This window comes from Capra hircus, chromosome 22 (genome assembly GCF_001704415.2).
Source record: "Capra hircus breed San Clemente chromosome 22, ASM170441v1, whole genome shotgun sequence".
NCBI classification, from domain to species: Eukaryota; Metazoa; Chordata; class Mammalia; order Artiodactyla; family Bovidae; genus Capra; species Capra hircus.
This window is the reverse complement of record NC_030829.1, coordinates 30,410,602-30,432,187: the sequence shown is the minus strand read 5'-3', so window position 1 is coordinate 30,432,187 and position 21,586 is coordinate 30,410,602. Positions and strand designations below refer to the sequence as shown.

Below are 21,586 nucleotides of genomic sequence, written 5' to 3'. Positions count from 1 at the left end.
ATACTGAAGTTGGGGGTCAGGGTTGGGGGAAGGGTGTGGGGAGAGGGGAGGGGAGCCCAAGGGATGTCCACAGCAGACAGGAAAAGGTGGAACCTTTGGAAATAAAAAAAGACAAACCATGTGTTGAAAAAGTCATTCCAAGAGAAAGGACCCAGGAGCGACCACATGGCTCTTGGGCACAGAAAGCAGCAGCAGCCCGGGTCTGAGGGCTCTCCCTGCCATCCTAATTATCCACAATGAGCATTCTGAAAAGACCCTTCCCACATCAAAGTTAACAACCATCTCAGAAAGTGAGGCGGGCTTTCTCTTTCCTTTTTGCAGTTCACTCCGTTTAAACAATAGTAATATGAATGAGATAATGACCGTGCTTGTTTCAGCAGTCTGACTTTTATTGGCATGAAATTGGTACAAATATTATCAAGACCGATGCACAGACGACGACGGGGTCACGATGCACGCATCGAGGACAATCCGGCAGACGCAGAATTGCCCAGGCACCATCCCCACACCCCCACCCCCGGCTCCTGGTGATAACAGGAAGGAAAAGAAGGCGACACAGAACGCCATCACAAATAAGCAGAGCAAGGTTCTAATCTCCGTTCAAGCCCCTAAACCGGTCCTGACAACCCGCGGCTGCTGGCTTAGCTGAGACTACCCGAAGAAGCATTTGAAAGCAAGACTGAATCACTAAGGAGTTAGAAAGAACCGGTCCTCTCAAGGCTCTAGAAAGAAAAACGGCTTTGATGGGGGTGGGGGGTGGGGTGGGAGGGGGGTAAAGAACAGTAAACAAGTTGGATCATCTAATTTTGCCCTTCAGAGAATGTTCGCGCAGGAGTGGATCCCTACTTTTTAAAGTTTCACCCAGCAAAATGTTCCGTTGGTTTTTTTTTTTTTTCTTTTTTCCTTTCCTTTTCCTCTGGACACTTACAGAGAAAATGAAGAGTTTGACCGAAAGAGCTCGCACTGTCTGCCTCTGGATTTCCGTCTTCTTGCTGTCGATGGTTCTGGCTGTTTCTGTGAAGCGGGGGTTGCCGAGTGGTAAAAAAGATGTTTGAATAAACAGGAAGTCCTGTGCGGCTGAAGTACACTCGAGGAGAAAACACACTGGAACATTGCCCTTTGTAGGCAACCTCAGGGACGCTTGCCTCCACAGTAGCTGCCCCGGCTCTCACTAAATGACAAAGAAACCGCAAGAATTCCTCAAGTAATTCTTCACTTTCAAAGCTGAAAGATCAGTTGGAGCTTGCAGGTAATTTTCAAAGTTGCATTTAGCACTTAAAGAAATCTATTCAGGCTACACTCTATCTAAATCACTCCAGGTCTGCAAGCATGGACAGAGCATCAGAATTGCGCCCTGGCTAGTCCAAGCCCTAGCCAGACACAGCTCATTCACCCAGACAAACACACAGCGACATGGGTTTTGGAAAACCTGCTCATGAGATAGTTTCGTGATGACATTAACATAGGCAGGATGCCTCAAAGGGGGGGGGGGGGAGAAAAAAGGAAGAAAGAAAATTCAGATTCTGCACACTTTAGAGGATTTTGTCACATGTGTTTTTAAAGAGCACATCGCCTGCATTCCAGGGACATGCCCTTGAGCTTGCTTTTGCTGCTTTCCCTTTCTCTGCAATCAACCCAACTACCTGTTTATCTCCAGATGCCCGGTTTGTCTACAGGAACACTCTGGAACCCTCCCCAAACTAATTGTCAAAGTCCTGTCTTCCGTCACCCGAGTAACTTGACAGATAGTGTGAAGAAAAGTAAACCGCTGAAGGCAGAGAAGTCAGCTTGAAAAATAGGATGAAGAGTTGAACAGCCATATTCAAAGAAAGAAAAAAAAAAAAAAAAAAGGGAAAGACATGGGGGAGGGGGAAGAGGAAGAAAAAGGATCCCTTCTAAAAATGCACTGCTGTTGTGGCAATGTTGCTCTGCCATGGAAGCAACTGATTCGTTACTGAGCTTGGAATGCTGGACTGTCTGTCATCCAGGTGCTAATACTCGGCGAAAATAACTCACTGGGAACTGTCAGTGGGATGTTTACATAGGCCCCAATCTTTTCTTCATAGAAGGAAATTTTTTACTGGAATTCATCTTCTTTTGATCTCACATTCAAAGCAACGGCAGCTTGATAGACATTCAAGTCTGAAAGCAAATCCAGACGCTGAAGATAAACCGCCAGAATATGACAGGCAGAAGCATCTAAAGCTTATAAAAACCAAGAGAACAGCATGTCGCCTGAGTATTACAATAGCAGAAATCAAGAGGCATATTAGGTGGAACTGATCAGCCACAAAAACAGTTCAAAAGGCAGATCAGAGAAACAGAGGATAAGGCTAGGAGGAAAAAAAAGGGGGGGGGGAATCTGGTTTACTGCCTTACCTCCCTTCTGAGCCCTGCAGCTCTTAGATGCCTGCCTCTCCACTTTTAGAAGGGGTGGAGTGTCCAATTCAAATGTTCCTGTTTAACTCAGCCAATCTAGTTACAAACGCTGCAAATGACTTCCTAGCAATCCATTTCCAAGGGGCAAGGAAAATAGACCTTCACCTTGCTCAGTGTCCAGCATGCTGCATGGTTTTAGCGTCATCTGCATCTGATCTGTAATGCAGTTTCAAAAGGCACATAGCCTGGGCGCCAGGAAAGCCAGCCCCCAACAGAAGAGCTCTGCTGCTTTGAGCCCTGTGAGAGACCTCTAAGCAGTCCGGTTACCTAAAAATGGCTCATTACCGAATGAATAGGAATGCTCCAGACTCCGTCACACAGATAGATGTGTTCAGGGCGATGGATAGAGAACTGTTTAACACCTACTCGCTTTGAAGTCAACTAAGGCAATTTCATAAAGGAATTATGGCAAGAACTTTCTTAGAGGCACACAATTATTTCTTTTAAAAATAAGCCGCTTATTCTAATTAAAGTCAGTGCATATAATGAAAAAGTAATTCTCCCAACAATTTTGTGCTTAGAGCTGTTTGTTAACAAACACTGAATGTGAACAGGCAGCATCAGGTTAAAGGGCAACAGAATTCCAAATTATAATTTAGCCTGCGGTTACTCCTGACTGCAAACACCTCCAGGGAGTACAGAGCCAGATCTTCTCTGCAGCACCCATGGATTTTGAAAATTAGCCCCTCCTCTCATCTCTGCATAATAACCCAACAGTGCAATGTGGATTTAAAAATCTACTAACCAATTTAAAAAGCTGCAATCAGTTAAGGGTTTGCCTCATGCAAACAAGATTCCTGGGTAACTAAGCTACACATTCGAAAAACAAACAAAACAAACAAACACAACAAAAACTCTCCCCGATTCTGAGCTGATTTTGTTAAAAGGCACCTTCGGTCACGCTTACACAGCTGTCTGATGTGCTAAGTTGGTCATTTGTCTTTAAACTGTACTAGTTCCATACATGAAAGTTGCCACTAGTCTTCTCCAAGCATGAAAAAAAAGTTGCTTTTAATACTTACTCACCAAAAGTCTGCCAACTAAATATTCAACATAGCTATAATGGTTCCCTTTACCCCAAACTGGGAGGCTGACCATGTACAGCGCAATGTAAATCCCTTTATATATTATAAAATGCATCTTTCCTCTGCAAAGAATGCTGTCACCCCCACGGTGATGCAAGGAGCAGGAACACTTCATTTCTCACGACCATTAAAAGTCTTTTTAAAAAATCTGCCATGTATAAAGACCTTCATTAGTATAATTAAATGACTGTTGGGGTTTTTTGATATAAACAACTTTTGATCTGTCCTTTAAAAACCTCATAACACTATCATTAAAGAGTTACCATTTTTAAAAGAGAAATTGTCTGCTTAGGGCCATGGAAGAGTAGCCATGCTCTGGGCCGCTTCCTTTCTCTCCCTTTCAGACTTCTCCTGGACTTGAATGTCACCGTAGACCTTGAATCCTTGAATGTGAAATGGCTTCACGCTAATTGCTCTAATTGCTTGAAGATGTGCAGGCAGGTGAAACCTGATCCCCGTGGCCATTGTAGAGACCAAGAACAACACTGGAATGTTTACACAGTGGTTTGATTTTAATAGACAGAAGGGCTGAGTTTAAGACAGCAAAAACACAGCTAATAGGTGACCCCTGAATGTAGTCCTCCTTTGAAAAAAGAAAGAAAAGAACACACAACAAAAAACAATTTCATGTTCTAAAAGGCAGTGTCCTAAATGCCAAGGTTATTTGCTTGACTCTTGAACACACGTTACTTTGCACCTGACATTTACACCCGAAACTCTACCCCGAATACATTTTTTTTTTTACCTTAAAACAAAAAAGCACTTTATATGTCAGTCACCTTACAAACAGATTATGACTATATGGTATTTCCAAGTAAGTGCATTCATTTAAATTTTAAATTGAATATTTTTCGCTCTTGCAAAACTCTTGGTCCCTTAAAGGAGAAGCCTTGTATCTCCTATTTTATCCCTTTGGTTCTTCTGCTCTCCCTCTGCACCCCACAGCCATTTATGGTATCCCTGACCCATGTACATTCCTGGATGGCAGTTAAAGTTGAATCCAAACCCCCTCCTGTGGGTGCTTTAGACAAATGTGCCTCCTTTCGGTACCTTTTTTCTTTGTAACTACTATGTGGGGCTGTGGTCTGCTTCTCATCCAGAGGGGCTGAGGCAGCCAGGGGAGTGGCTGACATAGTCATTCGGTGACCGTGGCCATTCTCCCTGGATATTTTAATCGACTGAGATGGATACAGAGGTTTGACAATGGCTCCCCAGAGCCCTCTCTTAACAGAGCACAAATGTAACCAATGCTGGACAGGAAATACACTGCAGCAAGACCAAGATAAAAATACAACAGCATCTATGAGGTGTCATTAACAAGAGGAAACCCACAGAAGTGAGGGGTAGGTTTAGACAGGTGTTGAGACAGACATATATGTACATCAAGGATCTGAATGGGCAGGAATGCTTCATACAGAGCCAAGCAAACTGTGAAACAGGAAGTAAGAATTAAACATATTACAGAAAAACACAAAACAGCGGAACGATTTTAAGGTCAAGCTGGGCCATTAAAGACCATACATACATAATATACCTTGTAAATAAGAACAGAGGATAGGGAACAACCCACAGAGCCAGGAGCACATTCAAATGGCTATTCTCTAAGTTATGCTGTGTATTAAACTTCTAATAATAAATATAAAATGCGGAAGAAAGGGGAGGGTGGGAGTCCTTTTAAAGTTATTAAATACTTAGTTATATAAGCTAAGTAATAAATATAGGAGCTTATACCGCCTGGACTATTTGTCCCCAAATCCTGCAAGACAAAATGGCGAAACAGAACTACTGGGTAGCACACCCTTTTATTTTTTATTTTATTTTTGGTTGTTCACCCTTTTTTTTTTTTAAACTTTACAATATTGTATTGGTTTTGCCACACATCAACATGAATCCACCACGGGTGTACACGTAGAACACCCTTTTAAATTGCTGGTGCCTGACACACACATTGTAGACACTCACACCTTGCTCTAAAAGGTACAATCTCCTATTAAGATCGAATTCTTCCTTCTCCAAAAAAGGAGGGGGCACAAGTAACCATTTATCCATTTAAAGATTAAGTATAAACTAGTCCAAGCCAGTGAGAGGAACATGGAGGGAAAAAGTAAACAGGCCCTCACCCCCTACCCCGAAAATAGTTCCCTTTTGAAAGCTCCATGCAGTGAGTGCCTGGTACAGAGGGCTGCCCCGTTCGCTGGAGGGGTCAGGAAAGCTATGCTAAACCGACAGGTTCCGTTTACAGCAGGCCAGAACTTTGTTTGGATATACTGGCCTTGCTCTCCGCCAGCTTAACAACAGATGGCTAGAAAACTTTCATTATGCTGCACAGGACTGAACTGCAAACAATCCAGAAAACTGTGAAAAGTTTAACTCCCTCGAAGCCGATGTGCCAAACCAGGGCCTACCCAAAGCCAGCGAGCCAGTGGAGGGCCCAGGGGACTTTGGAAATGATGGTTAAAAACAAGACTACTTGCTCACTGGCCCCATCAACTCAAGGCACCATTCCAGACCCCAGAACAGCAGCAACCCACCCAGGTCTTGAGTTTAACCATTCAAAGCCCAGACCTTATAAGGAGTTGTACTGACAGGCCCCCTTTTCTTTTCCCTAAAATGCACTGTCAGACTTCCCCTCACTTTGGGCGAAAGAAAATCTTCCTCCAGACAGTTCCCCAGCTCCCTTCCCACTTTGCTTCCCTCCAGAAATTGGGAGGATGAGGTCAACTAGTCTTCCTCTAACACCCAGATTTAAATATGATTTATCCAAATCTGTCTATAATTTAAATATTCATTAAATCGATTCAATCACATGAACCCTAATATCTCCTAATGCTCCGAGACAGGTTATAAATGCACCTTCAAAGGTTTAATTCAATTGGCAATCTGAGAGGTCTTATCACTGGAAATGTGTTATTTCCATATTATTCAAGAAATGAACAAATGTGTTTTTCCACAAATGTATTCGAGAAGCTACCCTTTCCTGTTATTGAAAGAAAATTGTGTTTATTACTCCTTTAGCATAGTGTAAACTCATAAACGTCAACAGAGAGTACAAGGAAAACTGTCAACTAAATATTGTTTCCTTCATGAGCTGTTCTTCCAAGTCAATTACGCCTTTCAACTTCTGGGGCATTGTATGATAAACTGGCAGTAAAAATCATTCACATTAATATACCATGGTGCCTTGCCTGCAAAAGGTAATTAAAGAAGTAAATGACTCATAAGAATAGACATATTAGCTGCAAAATGAAAGGCAACTGAGCTGCCACATAAAAATATGTACCATTAAGATACTGCATTTTCATATTCCTGTAATCAGCTTCAGTAGACTAATGCTTATTTAATCCAGTTCTGTGCTAAGTCCATCAACAACTGTTTTTTGCTGTTTTCTCCTTGACTGAACATTATGAGAGCAGGTTTGGAATAAATACTGCAATGAGATTTTTGCATCGTCAATTGAAGAACAGGTTTTTACATTTTAAAATCGATTTTTCTTTCTCTGAGAAATACAAAGTAAAAAAGATGACTGATGGAGAAATATATATGTAAATTATATAAAAATATGTATTATTATTATTATGTAAAAATATAGAGAGACATGTCTGCTAGCTGGCCATGTCTCTCTAAAGGGTAGAACATTTCAGGGAAATATCTGTTTCCTCATTCACTGTTTCTGACCCACACCATCATCAGCGCAGGGGAAATGGTATCATGCCTTTATTTGCCAGATCTCTGCCACCTTTATGAAGTGCTCCCTTTTGCTAATAATGTCTCCATCAACATGAAAGGGTAAAGGCAGTTTATCCTCTGGCAGGGATGGTAGCCATCTGATTGGATAGAATCTTCTGGAAGAGAAGCAACTGTCCCTCAAATTAGGTGCGAATTTCCACTGTATGGTTTCCAAACTGACATTTGGCTTTCTTCTTCTCATCCTTCATCTCAGCCTTCCCTTGCCAGGCCAGCCAACCCACAGGACAACAGCATCGACGTGGTCAGAGAGTTTCCACTCAAGTTGCTCACCTCCCTGTGTCTGGAACCCAGATCTTGACGAGGGAGATGCGTCCACCGTTTGTACTACTCATATTTCTGGGAACATGCAGATGCTTTAACTGTCTTGGAGGCTGGGGAAGTGTCTGTTCTTGTCGTGGAAATTAGGGCTCTCTTTTGATGACAAAGATGAAGGCCTAAGGATTTGCCAATCCAGTTTGGGAGTTTTAGCTTTCAGAACTCTTGCAATGCCTCCTCTGCTCATGCCAGCAATGAAAATCAGCCTGGAAAACATCAGGATATCTGTCTTCTATCATGTTTGCCAGCAATTCATTCACTTTCAATAACATCTACAGGCATCTGGATGAGGTCCTCTAAGTATCAAGAAATCAAAAAGAGAGTCTTGACTTCTTTTTTCCTTTTTTTTTTCAAAGATCACAGGTTTTAAATGGAGGCAAAGTTCTATATTTCTATATTTCTACCTAAGTTGCACCTTCTCCCTTTGCCCCCTTCTGTGAGTACATAAATTTCTGTGGCTTTAAAACTGATGAGCAGTTAGCCAGGCCCTTAAGGACAGGCCAAGATGTGAGGTCGACCATCCAAGGACCTTCTGCTGCTTATTTATCTTTCACTGGTTCTCAGAAATGCTGGTAGCCTCTCAGATCTAGACTAGATCTTTCTTTGTGGTGGATCAGTGCCCCAACAATCAGCAGACATCACTTGGAACCACAATTAATAAGCTCTAGTTCTTTTCCTAATTAAGGAACAAAGGTTCCTGAGTGCACACTCACATGGAAAGAGGACAGACTTCTAATTGCTTCAAAATGGGATTTTTTTCAAATTTAGGAAACATAATGGAATTGGGAAAGAAGAGCATTTCTACCATCCTTTACAAATAAGGCTTTACAAAATATTGTTAGCTGTTCTTAATACCTCATTATCAAAAATGGAAAGTTATGAATACCATGTATGGTAACCTTTGTCTTCACATGAATTAACCTATAGATACAAATACAAAGATACAGGAATTAGCTTTTAAGAACACACTGAAAAACACAAAACAAAACAAAAGGCCTTTCTCTGAAAAAGAAAGGCGAGAAGGCAGCTCCTCTGAGTCTGATATTCCTCAGACCTTAGCAGATTAGGATTCAAACGTGTAATTAAGAAAGATAACCCCAGTTTTTATAGTAATTAGGGGCTGAGAGAAATAGGATACTATCTCTCAAAAGTGTTACAAATACACCACACTTCTAAATAACCTGCAATGCCTGGAGAGTAGACTCACCACCAAGGGCATAGCTGCTCTTGGGGAGGGAACAGTAAATGACAGACCGGCGTTCAAGTCCATTAGCTGCTATGTGAGAGCAGCACATTCACTAGCACGCGACCTGTGAAAAATCTTAGATCTCCTTAAATCTTTGAATTGGATTACTGCATTAATTCTTAAGAACTGCAATCCTTCAACCAAGTCAAATTACCCTCATTAACAGTGGAAAAACTGCCTCTGCAATAAGTTTTTTAAAAAAAGATATTTATTACCTATAATCACTTTCAGATACTTCACCTAGAAATATGATGAATGCAGGCTAACAGCTTTGAAAATGGCAGCATCCTGATTTTGCATGTTAATCTCAGATTAAAAATAAAAATGAAAGGTGCATGGTGTTTACATTTTTTTTCCACATCTGCAGGGCATTTCCTTTTATTATATTATACCCCCTGATAAGAAGTGAACAGTCCCATTTTACCGGAGAGGAAATTGGGGCCTACATAGAGATGCTGAGCCAACTGTCCAAGTTCTCCCAGCTAATTTGGGGCACAGGAGTCTCCCGGCCCTCTGTTCTGAATTCACACTGCAGGAATTAAATCAGAAATACAGACTTCCAACGCCACTGCCACAAAACGACGCATGGACTCCTCTAAATCGCACTCAGGGAATTAAAAGGCAGGCAAAATTAATGAAAAAATAGGAATGCAGCTTTGAGTGTAGAAACCATCCCCGCAATAAACAAAACAGACTCTGGTTCTATGCTCTCATCACTGTATTTGCTGAGACTGTCTAAGTGGCCCTGAGAATTCATCAAATAAGTGCTTTTACAGTGGTAGAAGAAGCAGAAATGTAAATGGATCTATTCTGCTCTTGTTGCTCCCTAAAATAGTCTCCTCGGAAATGTGAGAAGAGCTTGATTCTGAACAACTTCTGGTACTTTATGGCAAATGAGCTCTTTGAAGGCCCGCTACCCGCACTTCTAGGCTCCAAGGATACTACTGCTCTAGTTCTATCGCTTCCCAGCAATAAGCTGGAGTGGGAGAGTCCTCGCCACCAAAAAGAGGAGCACCTGGGAAGGCCTTGGGCGGAGGAAGCCAGTCTGTGTGTGGTGCAACAAATGATTTTTTTTTTTTTATCATATATTAAGGAATGAGAAGAGGTGAACATATAGGCACAAGTTGCTTTTCAGAACTTGCTAGTGACCAATACTTCTACAGGGCTAAAATAAAATGCTAACTGGAGTTCAAAATAAAGACTCACAGGAGTACAAAGGCTCTGGAGTGACTTCTGAATCATCAAGAGGGGAAAAGAAAAAGGTAGATAAATTGTGCTTTTAGGATGGCTGTACATAAAATACACTGATTTCAATCTAGGTAGTCTTTAGTTAGTAAATGATGATAAAAAATCAAGTAAGAAGACTATTTCTCTAATGACCCTACAATCTACCATAACCCTTTCTTTTATAACAATTTCCAAAAAATCAGTTGTTAAGATGAGCACTTCAATTCCATGTCAGATATGCAGAGTCTAATAATGGAAATAACATTTATTAATCTCAGTGTGAGTCAAATGTTTGCATTCATTGCCCTTCTGTCCTTCCAATGACCTTTCAAGGTGCGAATTATTGTACTCATTTTCCAGAGGAGGAAAATAGGGCTCAAGAAGGCTAACTTGCCCCAGGTCAAGTGGGTGGAGGACTGCTTGGAGGTGAACATGAAGCTTAGGAGAAAATCAGAGAGAGGAGCTGTTCAAAGGAAGGCCGGGAGGAAAGAGGTCTCCGGCTTCAGGCATTAAAACTTAGCAGGAACCGGTGCTGCAAACATCAGGTGGTTTGTGATCTGCAGACACCTCACTCACCTCCTGTCCAGTGGCGCTGCCTATTTCAAAGGACAATATGGAAATTGTTCCTCTTTGGCACCACCATTCCTCAGAATCTCCCCTCTTTCAAGATCTTTATGACAGTCATTTGGGTACTTTTCAAACAACAAATGCTTTAGCAGTGACCTCATGATTAACTTGGTTCACTACTCTAGCAACTTTTCTCAACAAATGTTACAGTTACCTTTTCTATAAAACCTTTCATTTACACATCATTTTTGATGCTTCCTCTGAACAAGCATAGTCTGGACACCAGGCCTATGAAGTCTCTCCTTGCAAGGTTTACAGTCTATGAGAAACAGATAAGATATTGGCAATCCACAAATCCGGAAGTAATTAGAGAGTCATTACAAAGGAAGCCTGAATAAAAACTTCATGGACTTGCCATTCTTCACCTGCTAGGTAAGGCCATCAGGAAATTTGTCCACGAGGAGGTGATATTTAAGGTAAAACCTGCAAGGAGATGCCAAGGAGTGGAGGGAGAAAGTTCAAGGAGCTGGGCCACAGAGGCTGAGAAAAAAAGAATAGGTTGAAACAATGCTAAAAAATGCCAAAACAATGCTAAAAACGTACCAATAGTAACAGTTAATTGCGTTGTTCAAAAATATTATGCCCACCTCATCTATTTTTCAATTTTTTTAAGACAAAAAGCTTGCACAGACAATGAATATGCTTTTAATCACATGGCCTAATAAATACAAAATGCATCAGGTTGGCAAAAGGCAAAAAGGAATTTATGTAATTACTACTGAAAAACAGAGATTAGAGTTAGCCCTTCTTCCTGTCTTTACCTCTTTTTAACACTGTAATGCATCAGCGATAGGCAGAATTCTCAGAACACCTTCCACATCCCTACCCTTTGTTTGATACTCAAGCAAACACTATCAAGGTATTAATCTGAAGGGTTTTGCAGCTGTAATTATGGTTCAAAATCAGCTGACCTTAGGAGAGGGAGATAATTTGAGCAGACCTGAAAGAATCATATGGACTTCATTCATATTTTGCAGTTTATATTAGGGTTTAGGGATCAGAAACAGAAAAGTTCAACATTTAAGAGTCAAGAAAGATGTGATGTACCAGTGCTGTCAGAGGCAATCACATGGAACTGTGGGTAGCCTTTAGAAGTCAAGAGTGGCCCCTGGCTGACTGATAGCAAGGAAATGAGGATCTCAGTCCTATAACCCCAATGAACTGAATTTTACCAAAAACCTGGCAGAGCTAAGAAGCAGATTATTCTCCAGAGCCTCCAGACAAGAACTCAGTCTGGGTAACCCCTCGGACACACTGAACCTCCTAATGCTCTGAGCACAGAAGCCAGCAGGTATATGTCTGGACCTGTGGCCTACAAAACTGAGAGCAATAAATGGATGTCTTAAGCTGCTACGTTCACGGTAATGAGTTTATACAGCAAAAGAAAATCATTATATGTAGAAAAAAAGATGAAATTACATTGCCTGTATCTTAAGAAAATGGAACAGTTTCTCTTATTCAAAGAATAAGAACTTAAATGGAAAAGAGGACGGGAGAAGGGGAAAAGAAGGGAAAAACTGAGCTTGCTTTCCAGTCCTAAAAGGGTCAATGTGGTGAACTAGGACAAGCCAGTCACTCCTCCGTGGGCCTCACCTTCCGCTCCTGTAAAAAGAGATGATGATAATGGGAAATGATGAGGGGCGTCTTTGAAGAACACAGAGTTGAGGACTTTGAAAGCTGTAAAAGCACAATTCAAGATATGATGTGAGTTTGGTAACTGCGTTCGTGAGTCTTTTTGATTTTTAGCTCGCTTTTCCAATTATTCCAAAGACCTGTGTTAATACTGATCAAGAGACAAATATGGAATCATCTTTGGATGAACAAGAAAAGGAACATCCCAAACCATTCTGGAGCATCTTACAGACCATGCAAAGGGGTGGAGATACCTTCCAGGAGAGAAGGAAAGAGAGGTCAGCCTGGGGCCCTGAGGAGGAAAACCAGGTCTCCCGTCTTCCTTCCTCCATCTGCTCCACAGGCATCTGGAAGGTGGAGCCTGGGTTCAAATCCCAGCTTCCTCCACCCTGATGTAACCGCCTGGGCTGTGCTGTGGTTTTCACACATATGAAAGGGAAGTTAAGGCACTACTACCTTCTAGGGCTGCCATGAGGAGTAAGTGAAATAATATATAAACTGCTTCTTAGGACAGTGTCTGGCACTTACAGTAAGCACCATAGAAATACTGGTGTGTTGTTATTATTACTACTGCTGTGGATTCCAGAATAGAAGCTACTTTTCTTCCCCCTCAAAAGTCTGTTCTTTCCCCAAGGGAATTGGGAAATATTTGGAAGATGGGGCTCAGGAAATACTGGGTTGGCCAAAAAGTTTACTCTGGGTTTTCTGTAAGATGTTATGGAAAACCCTGAATGAACTTTTTGGCCAACCTAATATGCAAAAATATATCCATAATAAGGATTTTACTACTAATGCCTTTTCATGGTACACTATAAAACCCATCTAATCTCTGAGGAAAAAAGTGAGAAAACCCCTCTGCCATCATGATTTTCCACGTAATTTTACATTTGTTCAAAGGAAAAAAAGAGACTATCAAGGTCTTTAAAACCACGATTTATTGCTTTTCAACAAGTAGTTTGGGCAAAGCCAGAAAAGAGGATTCCCCTGCTGAAAGAGCAAAAGGAGGTAAGGAATTTCAGCCAGGGGGTCAGGGGCCAGCGCAGCCAGGAAAAAAGACACAAGTAAAACAAAAATAAAGGCTGACCTTCGCCTGTGAGTGCAGGGCACTGATTTCCTTCTCATCCTCACTGCCTTACTCGTCACCTTCCCAGGAGGGCTGGGGAGTAAACAATAAAATCACTCTCCTGAAGTCACCCTGACGGGGTAGGGCAGCCCCTAAGAAGAGCCAGGGGCAGGTGTGCAGAGGCGACTCACCCAGAGCAGGTGCTGGGTCCCCACAGCTGAGCAGCAAAGGATCCCAGAACCCAGGTGAGGTGGGAGAGAGTCCCAAGCAGAGAGAACACAAGCGACCTGAGTGCACAGGACCTGGCAGGAGGGGCGAGAATGCCAGAAGCAGCTGGCTGGAATGAGACAGACGCTGCAACCTACAGGTCATGTGCAGAAGCTGGGGTGCAGGTTTCTTTCTTTTTAAGTTACCAAATAGTGAAATTGACTCTTGGGGTGTGGGAGGTGTCCACTACCATGAATTTTAACACAGGTATACATTCATACACTCTCTACCATGATCAGAATAGAGAATAGCTCCATTGCCCTCCAAACTTCCTTGTACTTCCATTCATATTCACACCCTCCCACCATCCCTAACCCTTAGCCACACTCATCTATTCCCCATCACTGTAGTTTTGCCTTTTTAGGAACGTCATATAAATGGAATCATAAAGCATACAGTCTTTTGAGATAAGCTTCTTTTACTCACTCCAATGTCCACTGGAGCACTATTTACAACAGCCAAGACTTGAAAGCAACCTAAATGTCCACCAGCAAATGAATGGATAAAGAAGATGTGGTACGTTTACACAATGGAATATTGCTCAGCCATGAAAAATGATGAAACAGTGTCATTTGCGGCAACATAGATGAACGCAGAGATTATCATAGCAAATGAAGCCATAGAAAGACAAGTCTCATATGATATCACTTATATGTGGAATCTAAAAAATGATACAAATGAACTTATTTGAAAAACAGAAACCGACTTAGAAAACAAATGTATGGCCACCAAAGGGAAAAGGTGAGAGGGAGGGATAAATTAAGACGTTGGGATTTACATACACACACTACTATATACAGAGTAGATAATCAACAAGGACCTACTGTGCAGCGCAGGAACTATACTCAGTACTCTGTAATAATCTATATGGGAAAAGAATCTGAGAAAGATATGATATACGCATAAAAAGATATACATAGAATTTAATTGCACTTTGCTGTACACCTGAAACTAACACTGCATAATCAACTTTATTCCAATATTTTTTTAAAAATCTAAAAAGTAAATAAAAAATAATATTTTTTTTCTCCAAGTCAGTACTTTGTCTCTAGTCAGGGATTATACGTGCAATCTAGAAAGCTCCTTTATAGTATGTTAGGGAGGAAAGACAAGAAGGATTTTAGGGTGGGGGTGACTTATTAAGAATTAAAAAATGAAGCCTGGAATTCATGACCGGGCCCAATGTCTCTGGCACACAGGACAAAAACAGGGTGTTCTCATGGTATGGCAGGAGCTTGTGCAAAGCACCCCACTCAGGGTGATGCTTTTAATGCTGTGACTAATGATGCCACGTAAAGGTGATGTCTTCTCGTCCTCTGTTTTTAGTGCTGCTGAACCATCCTAGATAATAAATCAAAAAAGCCAGGGTGGCTATTTGTATGGTGAGATAAGGGAAATTAATTTCAATGCCCAAACACAGACCTCCTTATATTAAAAAATGGTTTAGCAATCCTAGTCCTTTTCATGAGAATTGTCTTGGCAAACCAACACACACAGAGGACCCATTCGCCCTCTGGGTTTTTAAGAGAAATACTGTTGTCTCCTGAGACTGGGAAGTCAAGGGGAAGAATCAGTTATAAAATGAGGCGCAAAAAAATAAAACACTGATTGAGCAGAAAATGTCCATGGACATTCAAGAAAGGGAGGAACATAGTAATACATTGCATGTCATCACATTCTTTCCACCTTTAAAAAGAAAAAACCTTCACTGTGCTTTGCAAACTATTTTAATTGTCTCATTTTCACCAAAACTCCACACACTTTCAGGTTAAACTGTGTAAAAATATAAATACCAGGACCATGGACAAGAGTATATGGAGCAATAGTGACATTTCTCGGTGGAAATGTGGCTGGAACACAGAGTTAATACCTTGGCTGGATACTAAGGGGAAGACAATGTGTAAGAAAAGCCCAGAGACTTCTCTGAGCTCCCCAGGGGTCATCCCCCTGCTGCCCCCACTCTGTGCTGTGTTCAGAACAATGTAAAGCCATCCATCATCCATGAGCCCGCTCCACTTGCTGGCGCCAAGTGAGCAGGGTTGCCACCTGTCCAGCTTTGCTGCGAATGGTCCCCTACACAAAGTCCCGCTCTGCTCCAGGTTCAAAGTAGTATTTCATCTGGACACCTGAACTGGCCAGCATCTCTGCAACAGCAATGGTGCTCTGGCCCTAATTCGCGGCAGTCAGCTTTAAATCTTGCTTCTTCTGACCAAATTCTGGGTTTATTACAGGTGGGTATCACTGCCCTACCTGTCTCTCCTTACTTCCCTCTTTGCCCCCTAAAAATCTCTCCTCTGTACTACAGCTGAGGGATCCTTTGAAAAGATGCATCAGTTCATACTGCTGGAATCCCCACTGCATTTAACAGGAGTATTTTCTAGTCTAAATCATCTCTGTATACCACAGGGACTAAATAAACAGGATGAGTCAATAACTGAATGAATAAGTGATTGTGCACCAAGGTAGGGAGTTTCTTTTATGATCCTAGTCATGTATGAATTTATTTTTCATTTTATGTATTTTTTATTTTGAAATATCCTTGTACTTGTGAAAGGCAAAGTATATTAAAAGACAATTTTAGATGCCACCTTCAGATTCCTGACAACTTTGTGCTGTATACAGACAATAGATATTTTTAAAAATTGATACCTGAATTTATTATTTAATATTTTGTAAAATTGGAAATTTTCTTGTCATCTCAGAGGCACGAATGCATTTCTGAGCACAATAACAAAAAGCTCAGAATTTGTAACTAAACCACTAAAAAATAAAAGTATATTAAAATTGAATATGGCTAAACCAGCATTCCAAATTGTATCACAGAAACATTGGCACAGTAGAAAAGGCCAGGCTGTGGAATCACAAAATCAAGTTCTTAACACTGGTTCCTACACTCAGCACAAGTTAATACTTCAGCTTTAAGACTCAAGTCCCAATTTTTAAAATGTAAATACATTATCTACTTTGCTAATTCCTTTCTACTGTGCCGATCCCTATTTTGTGAGTAAACTTATTTCCAGCCACAATGTTAAGTAGGTGAAATGTGATTGTCGGGGCCTGTGATAACAGAAATGAAATGCAAAATTAAGAGTATGGGGTGCTTCTCTAGGAGAGATTTTATTACTAAACACATTTGCTAGGGGGAAATGGCTGTGACTGGGACTCCAATTTAGTGTAGAGAGGTAGATTCAACTTATTGCAACAGAAAAAAAAAAAGAAGAAACATTGGGTAAATACGTGCATATCATAGTTAAATTAGGAAAAAAGATCTAAAAATTAAGGTACATAAGAATCTCTATAAACCAATAAGGGAATAAGTTAAGTCCAATAGAAAATTAGGTAAATAATGTAAAAGAAAATACAGATGTCTCAAACAATAAGAAAGTTGCTAACCACACTCAGAAACTTTGTATGTACTTCATTAAATTTTTCCCCCATTTATTTCTGAATAATATGCCCAAGGATCAACATAAAGGCTTGAGCTTCAGAGAAAAAATGAAGTATGTTCAGGCAGAATAATGTAGATACAGCATTGTCTTCCTTCATTTGACAGATGTTTATTGCTTATGTTCACAAATCTCAGTTTCCTTATCTGTGAAATGGGAATAGTCATACTGCTGACCTCTTTTAGGTCAATTTGGTGAGAACAGATGTAAAGTGCCAGATATTATTTCATCTATGCTACCTTTTATTATTATGTCAGGCACCAAACCACAACAATAGGAATTCCACCTAAGCCAACCTGGCAGGAAGGCAGGGGTGGAGAACGAGCTAGAACTGAAAGGAGAAAGGAATGTATGTACAGCTTTGGTGATGAAGAAAAGTTGCTGAGACAGTTCAAAAGGGAGGCAAGCTTGTGTCCAGTCAGATGGACAGTCAGGCCGTCAGAGATTTCCTAGAGGCAGTGGTGTCTAAACGATACCTTGTAAGGTACAGTCACTGTGGGTATGCCTCCAACAATCATACACCTGGTCAATAAGAGTTAATATCCATTGGGCCAGGTTTTGTGTCAGACACTGAAGTAACAGTGGGAGAGAGCAGAGATGCCCTCTACTCTTGAGGTTATTTACAGGTAAACAGGAGAAAGAGCTTAAGTATGTTTGAAAAGCAAAGCAATAACGAGAGAAAAATTGAAGAGAAGGGTCACCTATGTGCATGGGCTGTGGTAAGAAATGCAAGTTACGGGTCTTGAATTGATTGGGTGTGAGGATTGCTATATTATGCTTTATAACTTATCAAGCATGTTGAGTAAAATCTTTAAGAACTTATAAGGTGCACTGGTTTTCTTTTCCTTTAACATCACCAATCTTGGGATGCCTCTTAGAGAGATGAGGTGAGAAAGGACTATGGATTGACTGACTTTGCTTCACTTTTATATTATTACTAGTATATAACATGAAAATCTTATAAAAGATTCAATGAAATATGATATATTCTTTTTAGGTAGCAAGTACTATATTTTTAAAAGATAATAAAGTGGTTTTAAAAACTACATTATGCTTTTTATTAGTCAGATAAGCTGAGCATTATTTAGAGTGTGATTTTAAAAAAGAGACAGGGAAGTTCATACTCTCAAGTTTAGGTGGTAAATTCATAGATGAGCTATGCCTCCACTGAATCGATGAATTCAGTTCATGACATAAAATCAGGTTCTGTTAAATCTAGAAGTGTGATTGGAATTCTCATTCTGTTTTTACCCAAATATGCAATCATTTCTTCCCTTCCTTGTGTGTATGTGTGTGTGTGTGTAGAGAAGGGAATACAATGAGATTAGAAATCACTTAGCCACAAAAGCAATCATGACTATTTACTTAAATGATTATCAACATCCATAACACTGGAAATTACATAGTTCCTAACTAACTCAGGTATCCCAATCATCTTGATACATGATCTAAGTTTAAGAAATGAAGTTCCAGATAGTCAGAGGTGCCATCTATTTGTATGTAAGCTTCAGCTTGGCAGCTTAAAAGCAGGAAATGATTTTGGTAAAACCATGGCAAATATTTGATGCAGACTCTTTTATTTCTCAGACTATTCTTCCTTCCTTCCCCTCCCCCAAATTTTCAAAGGAAAGCCACAGACAGGCTGTGGTGTCAGCCAAGGTGACATCAACAGGTACTGGGGAGGATGCTTTTGGATGGAAGGGGACAGCCTGGCAGTCAGTGGCAATGCATGCATTTCTATTTTCTTTTACGGAGCAATTATGATTTAATGTGGTAAAATTATATCATTAAACCTACTCAACTGGAATAAATTCTCCTTTTGATATGCATTTAGAAAAGCAGTTCATATTCTACCCCCAAAATATATCTATTACATTTTTGTGTCTACCCGCCACTTCTCTTTTTACCATGATACTTGAGATAAGTTTCAGACAGTCTGGCAAGAGGAAAAAAAAAATACAACCAACCTGAAACTTGATACATATCTTACTCATCGAGACCTTTTTGATCTCTCTAAGTGAAAATTAATCCTTAACTATAAGTACATCCTCCAAACTTCCCTAAGCACAAAATTTCTAATGTCTTGTTACATTTTCTAAAGGGACCATTACTTGCTATTATTATTATTATAGTTTCCCCTCTTCGTTCCAAAAGCACCGTAATTTAAATTAATGAGTTAGGTTTACACTCAAATGAAGAACTGTCACATGCTTATTTTCTAGTTATGAGTCTTCACCACAAGCAGATCAGATGTATTATTTGTAACAGAGTTTTTCTTTAGCTCAACCTTGAGAACCCGGCATGGTGGTGTGGCGGACACCAACAGAGATCCTTGTTTCTCCTTTTGTATTTCCTGGGATACGGTCCTTTGAAGCTAGTTACATTGCTTCCATCTTTCCAACCTCAGCTCTTGGAAGTTCCCCTGGATTCTGAACTGTGTGCTACACTGAGGAGAGATGAGGCAGGCATGATGGAGGTCACGAGCAGGCTCCAAGGCTTAAAATCACTGACAATGTTCCAGCTGTTTACCTTGCTGGATAGGAGCACAAACTTCGGCAGATCCACGTGTGTTCAAATCTCTGCTCAATCATCTGTTACTCTGTACCACTGGATAACTTATTTAACTTATTCGAGTCTCAGTCTTCTCAACTATCAAATGGGAGCTCGACTGTTAAAGGCACAAATTTGTTTGTGGGATTAATTTGCATGGCCAAGCCCCTGCAAAATACATGCTTATGAGTAGATATTGCAATGCTATATTTTATTGATTTTCTTTTGTCAAGACCCTCACTCCAACCAACAGAAATTAAAATGACAATGACTAGTACATGCATCAGGACTGATAATATCATAGGAAGGTTACTTAGTTCAATGTGGGAACAAGGTTGGTGGAGGAAGGACCGTGTGTACAGGAAACAGGCCAAGGAGTTTCTGAATTCTGCTCATCTCTGTCCACTCACCCAAAGACCTAAAAGGTCACTAAAGTTTGTCTTCTTTTACTTTACATTAAGCAGCCTATAAAAGTAGCCACTGAGAAGAAGATACAAAGGACAATTTTAAGGGATGTGGACACAGCCACCAATGCTCTGGAGAGAAAGACACAGTTGGAAAGCCCAGCTAAATAAATTCCCATTCATACATCTCCAGTAGGGGAGGCACCCATACATAGTCTCATTTTTTGGACAGAGCTAAAGAAATAGCCTTATTTACTTTGGGGCAGAGAACCAGCCAACAGAACTATGATGTTTAAACCTAGTAGGCATCTTAGAGAGCCTGCCAATCCCAGAACCTACCTTTTCCCAAGGGCCTTTATTACAGACGAGGAACTTGAGGTCCCAAGAAGCAGGTGGTAGCCCAAGAAGATAATTATTGGCAAAACTGGTCCCAGAACTTCTAAGGATATTCTTATTTCCACTACATCACCCTGACTCTCTTTCCACAGGTGAGCAGTGCGCCTCCCAACAAAACATAACTCAATTCCGCAACTCAGATCCACATGTCACATGCAAAGTATGAACTCACAAATGCCACCTTGAAGGCCCATGATTCCAGCAACCCCACAGAAAAAAAGTAACTCCACCTTTCTGTCTCTATGTCCCTGTGATCTTCAAACAGGAGACACCAAACACACTAACACCTTTGACAAGTGCTCACCACATGCCATGCTCCACTGCAAGCTGATTATTTCATGTGTCATCACAAACTGCTAGGAGGTATCATCATCTGAAGTGTACAGACAGGGAAACTTAGGCACAGAGACACCAAATAACCTTTTTACAACCTCATGCCCAGGAAACAGCAGAGGCAGCCTGCGACTGCAGGGCTGCCATGCCCATGTACCCCTAGACACTGCTTCTCTGCTGTCTCCTACAAACACTCCTTGCACCATAGCAAGCCCAGAGTTCCGGCACTCCTGCCTCCTCCTCTCTTTCCCTCCATGAAGCTGAATGAGAAGGATCTGTGTTAGTGTCTGTGGTGACAGGATACTACCATGTCTCCTTGTTACTATGGCCTTCCAGTGGGTATGGGGAGGACCTGTGGATATGATTAATTAGCATCCCCTTCATTAGGCTATTGAGCTTTAAGCCAACTTTTTACTCTCCTCTTTCACTTTCATCAAGAGGCTTTTTAGTTCCTCTTCACTTTCTGCCATAAGGGTGGTGTCATCTGCATATCTGAGGTTATTGATATTTTTCCCAGCAATCTTGATTCCAGCTTGTGCTTCTTCCAGCCCAGCGTTTCTCATGATGTACTCTGCATAAAAGTTAAATAAGTAGGGTGACAATATACAGCCTTGATGTACTCCTTTTCCTATTTGGAACCAGTCTATTGTTCCATGTCCAGTTCTAACTGTTGCTTCCTGACCTGCCTACAGATTTCTCAAGAGGCAGGTCAGGTGGTCTGGTATTCCCATCTCTTTCAGAATTTCCCACAGTTTATTGTGATCCACACAGTCAAAGGCTTTGGCATAGTCAAGAAAGCAGAAATAGAT

The 21,586-nt window shown here is 40.9% G+C and overlaps 1 protein-coding gene across 15 annotated transcripts in view; it reads right to left on the bottom strand.

Annotated features, from left to right (window-relative positions):
* Nucleotides 1-21,586, bottom strand: part of FOXP1 (forkhead box P1) — a 624,629-nt gene that overhangs the window by 172,325 nt on the left and 430,718 nt on the right. The window contains exon 1 of one of the 15 annotated variants that reach the window (XM_018066806.1): nucleotides 3,788-3,805. The exons of 13 other annotated variants lie outside the window; for them this stretch is intronic. In XM_018066806.1, coding sequence (XP_017922295.1) covers nucleotides 3,788-3,790 — 3 coding nt within the window. In that variant the 5' untranslated portion in view covers nucleotides 3,791-3,805. Of the gene's footprint in view, nucleotides 1-928; nucleotides 1,166-3,787; nucleotides 3,806-21,586 lie in introns of those variants that run through there. One more of the 15 variants, XM_005695736.3, reaches the window with a different exon arrangement.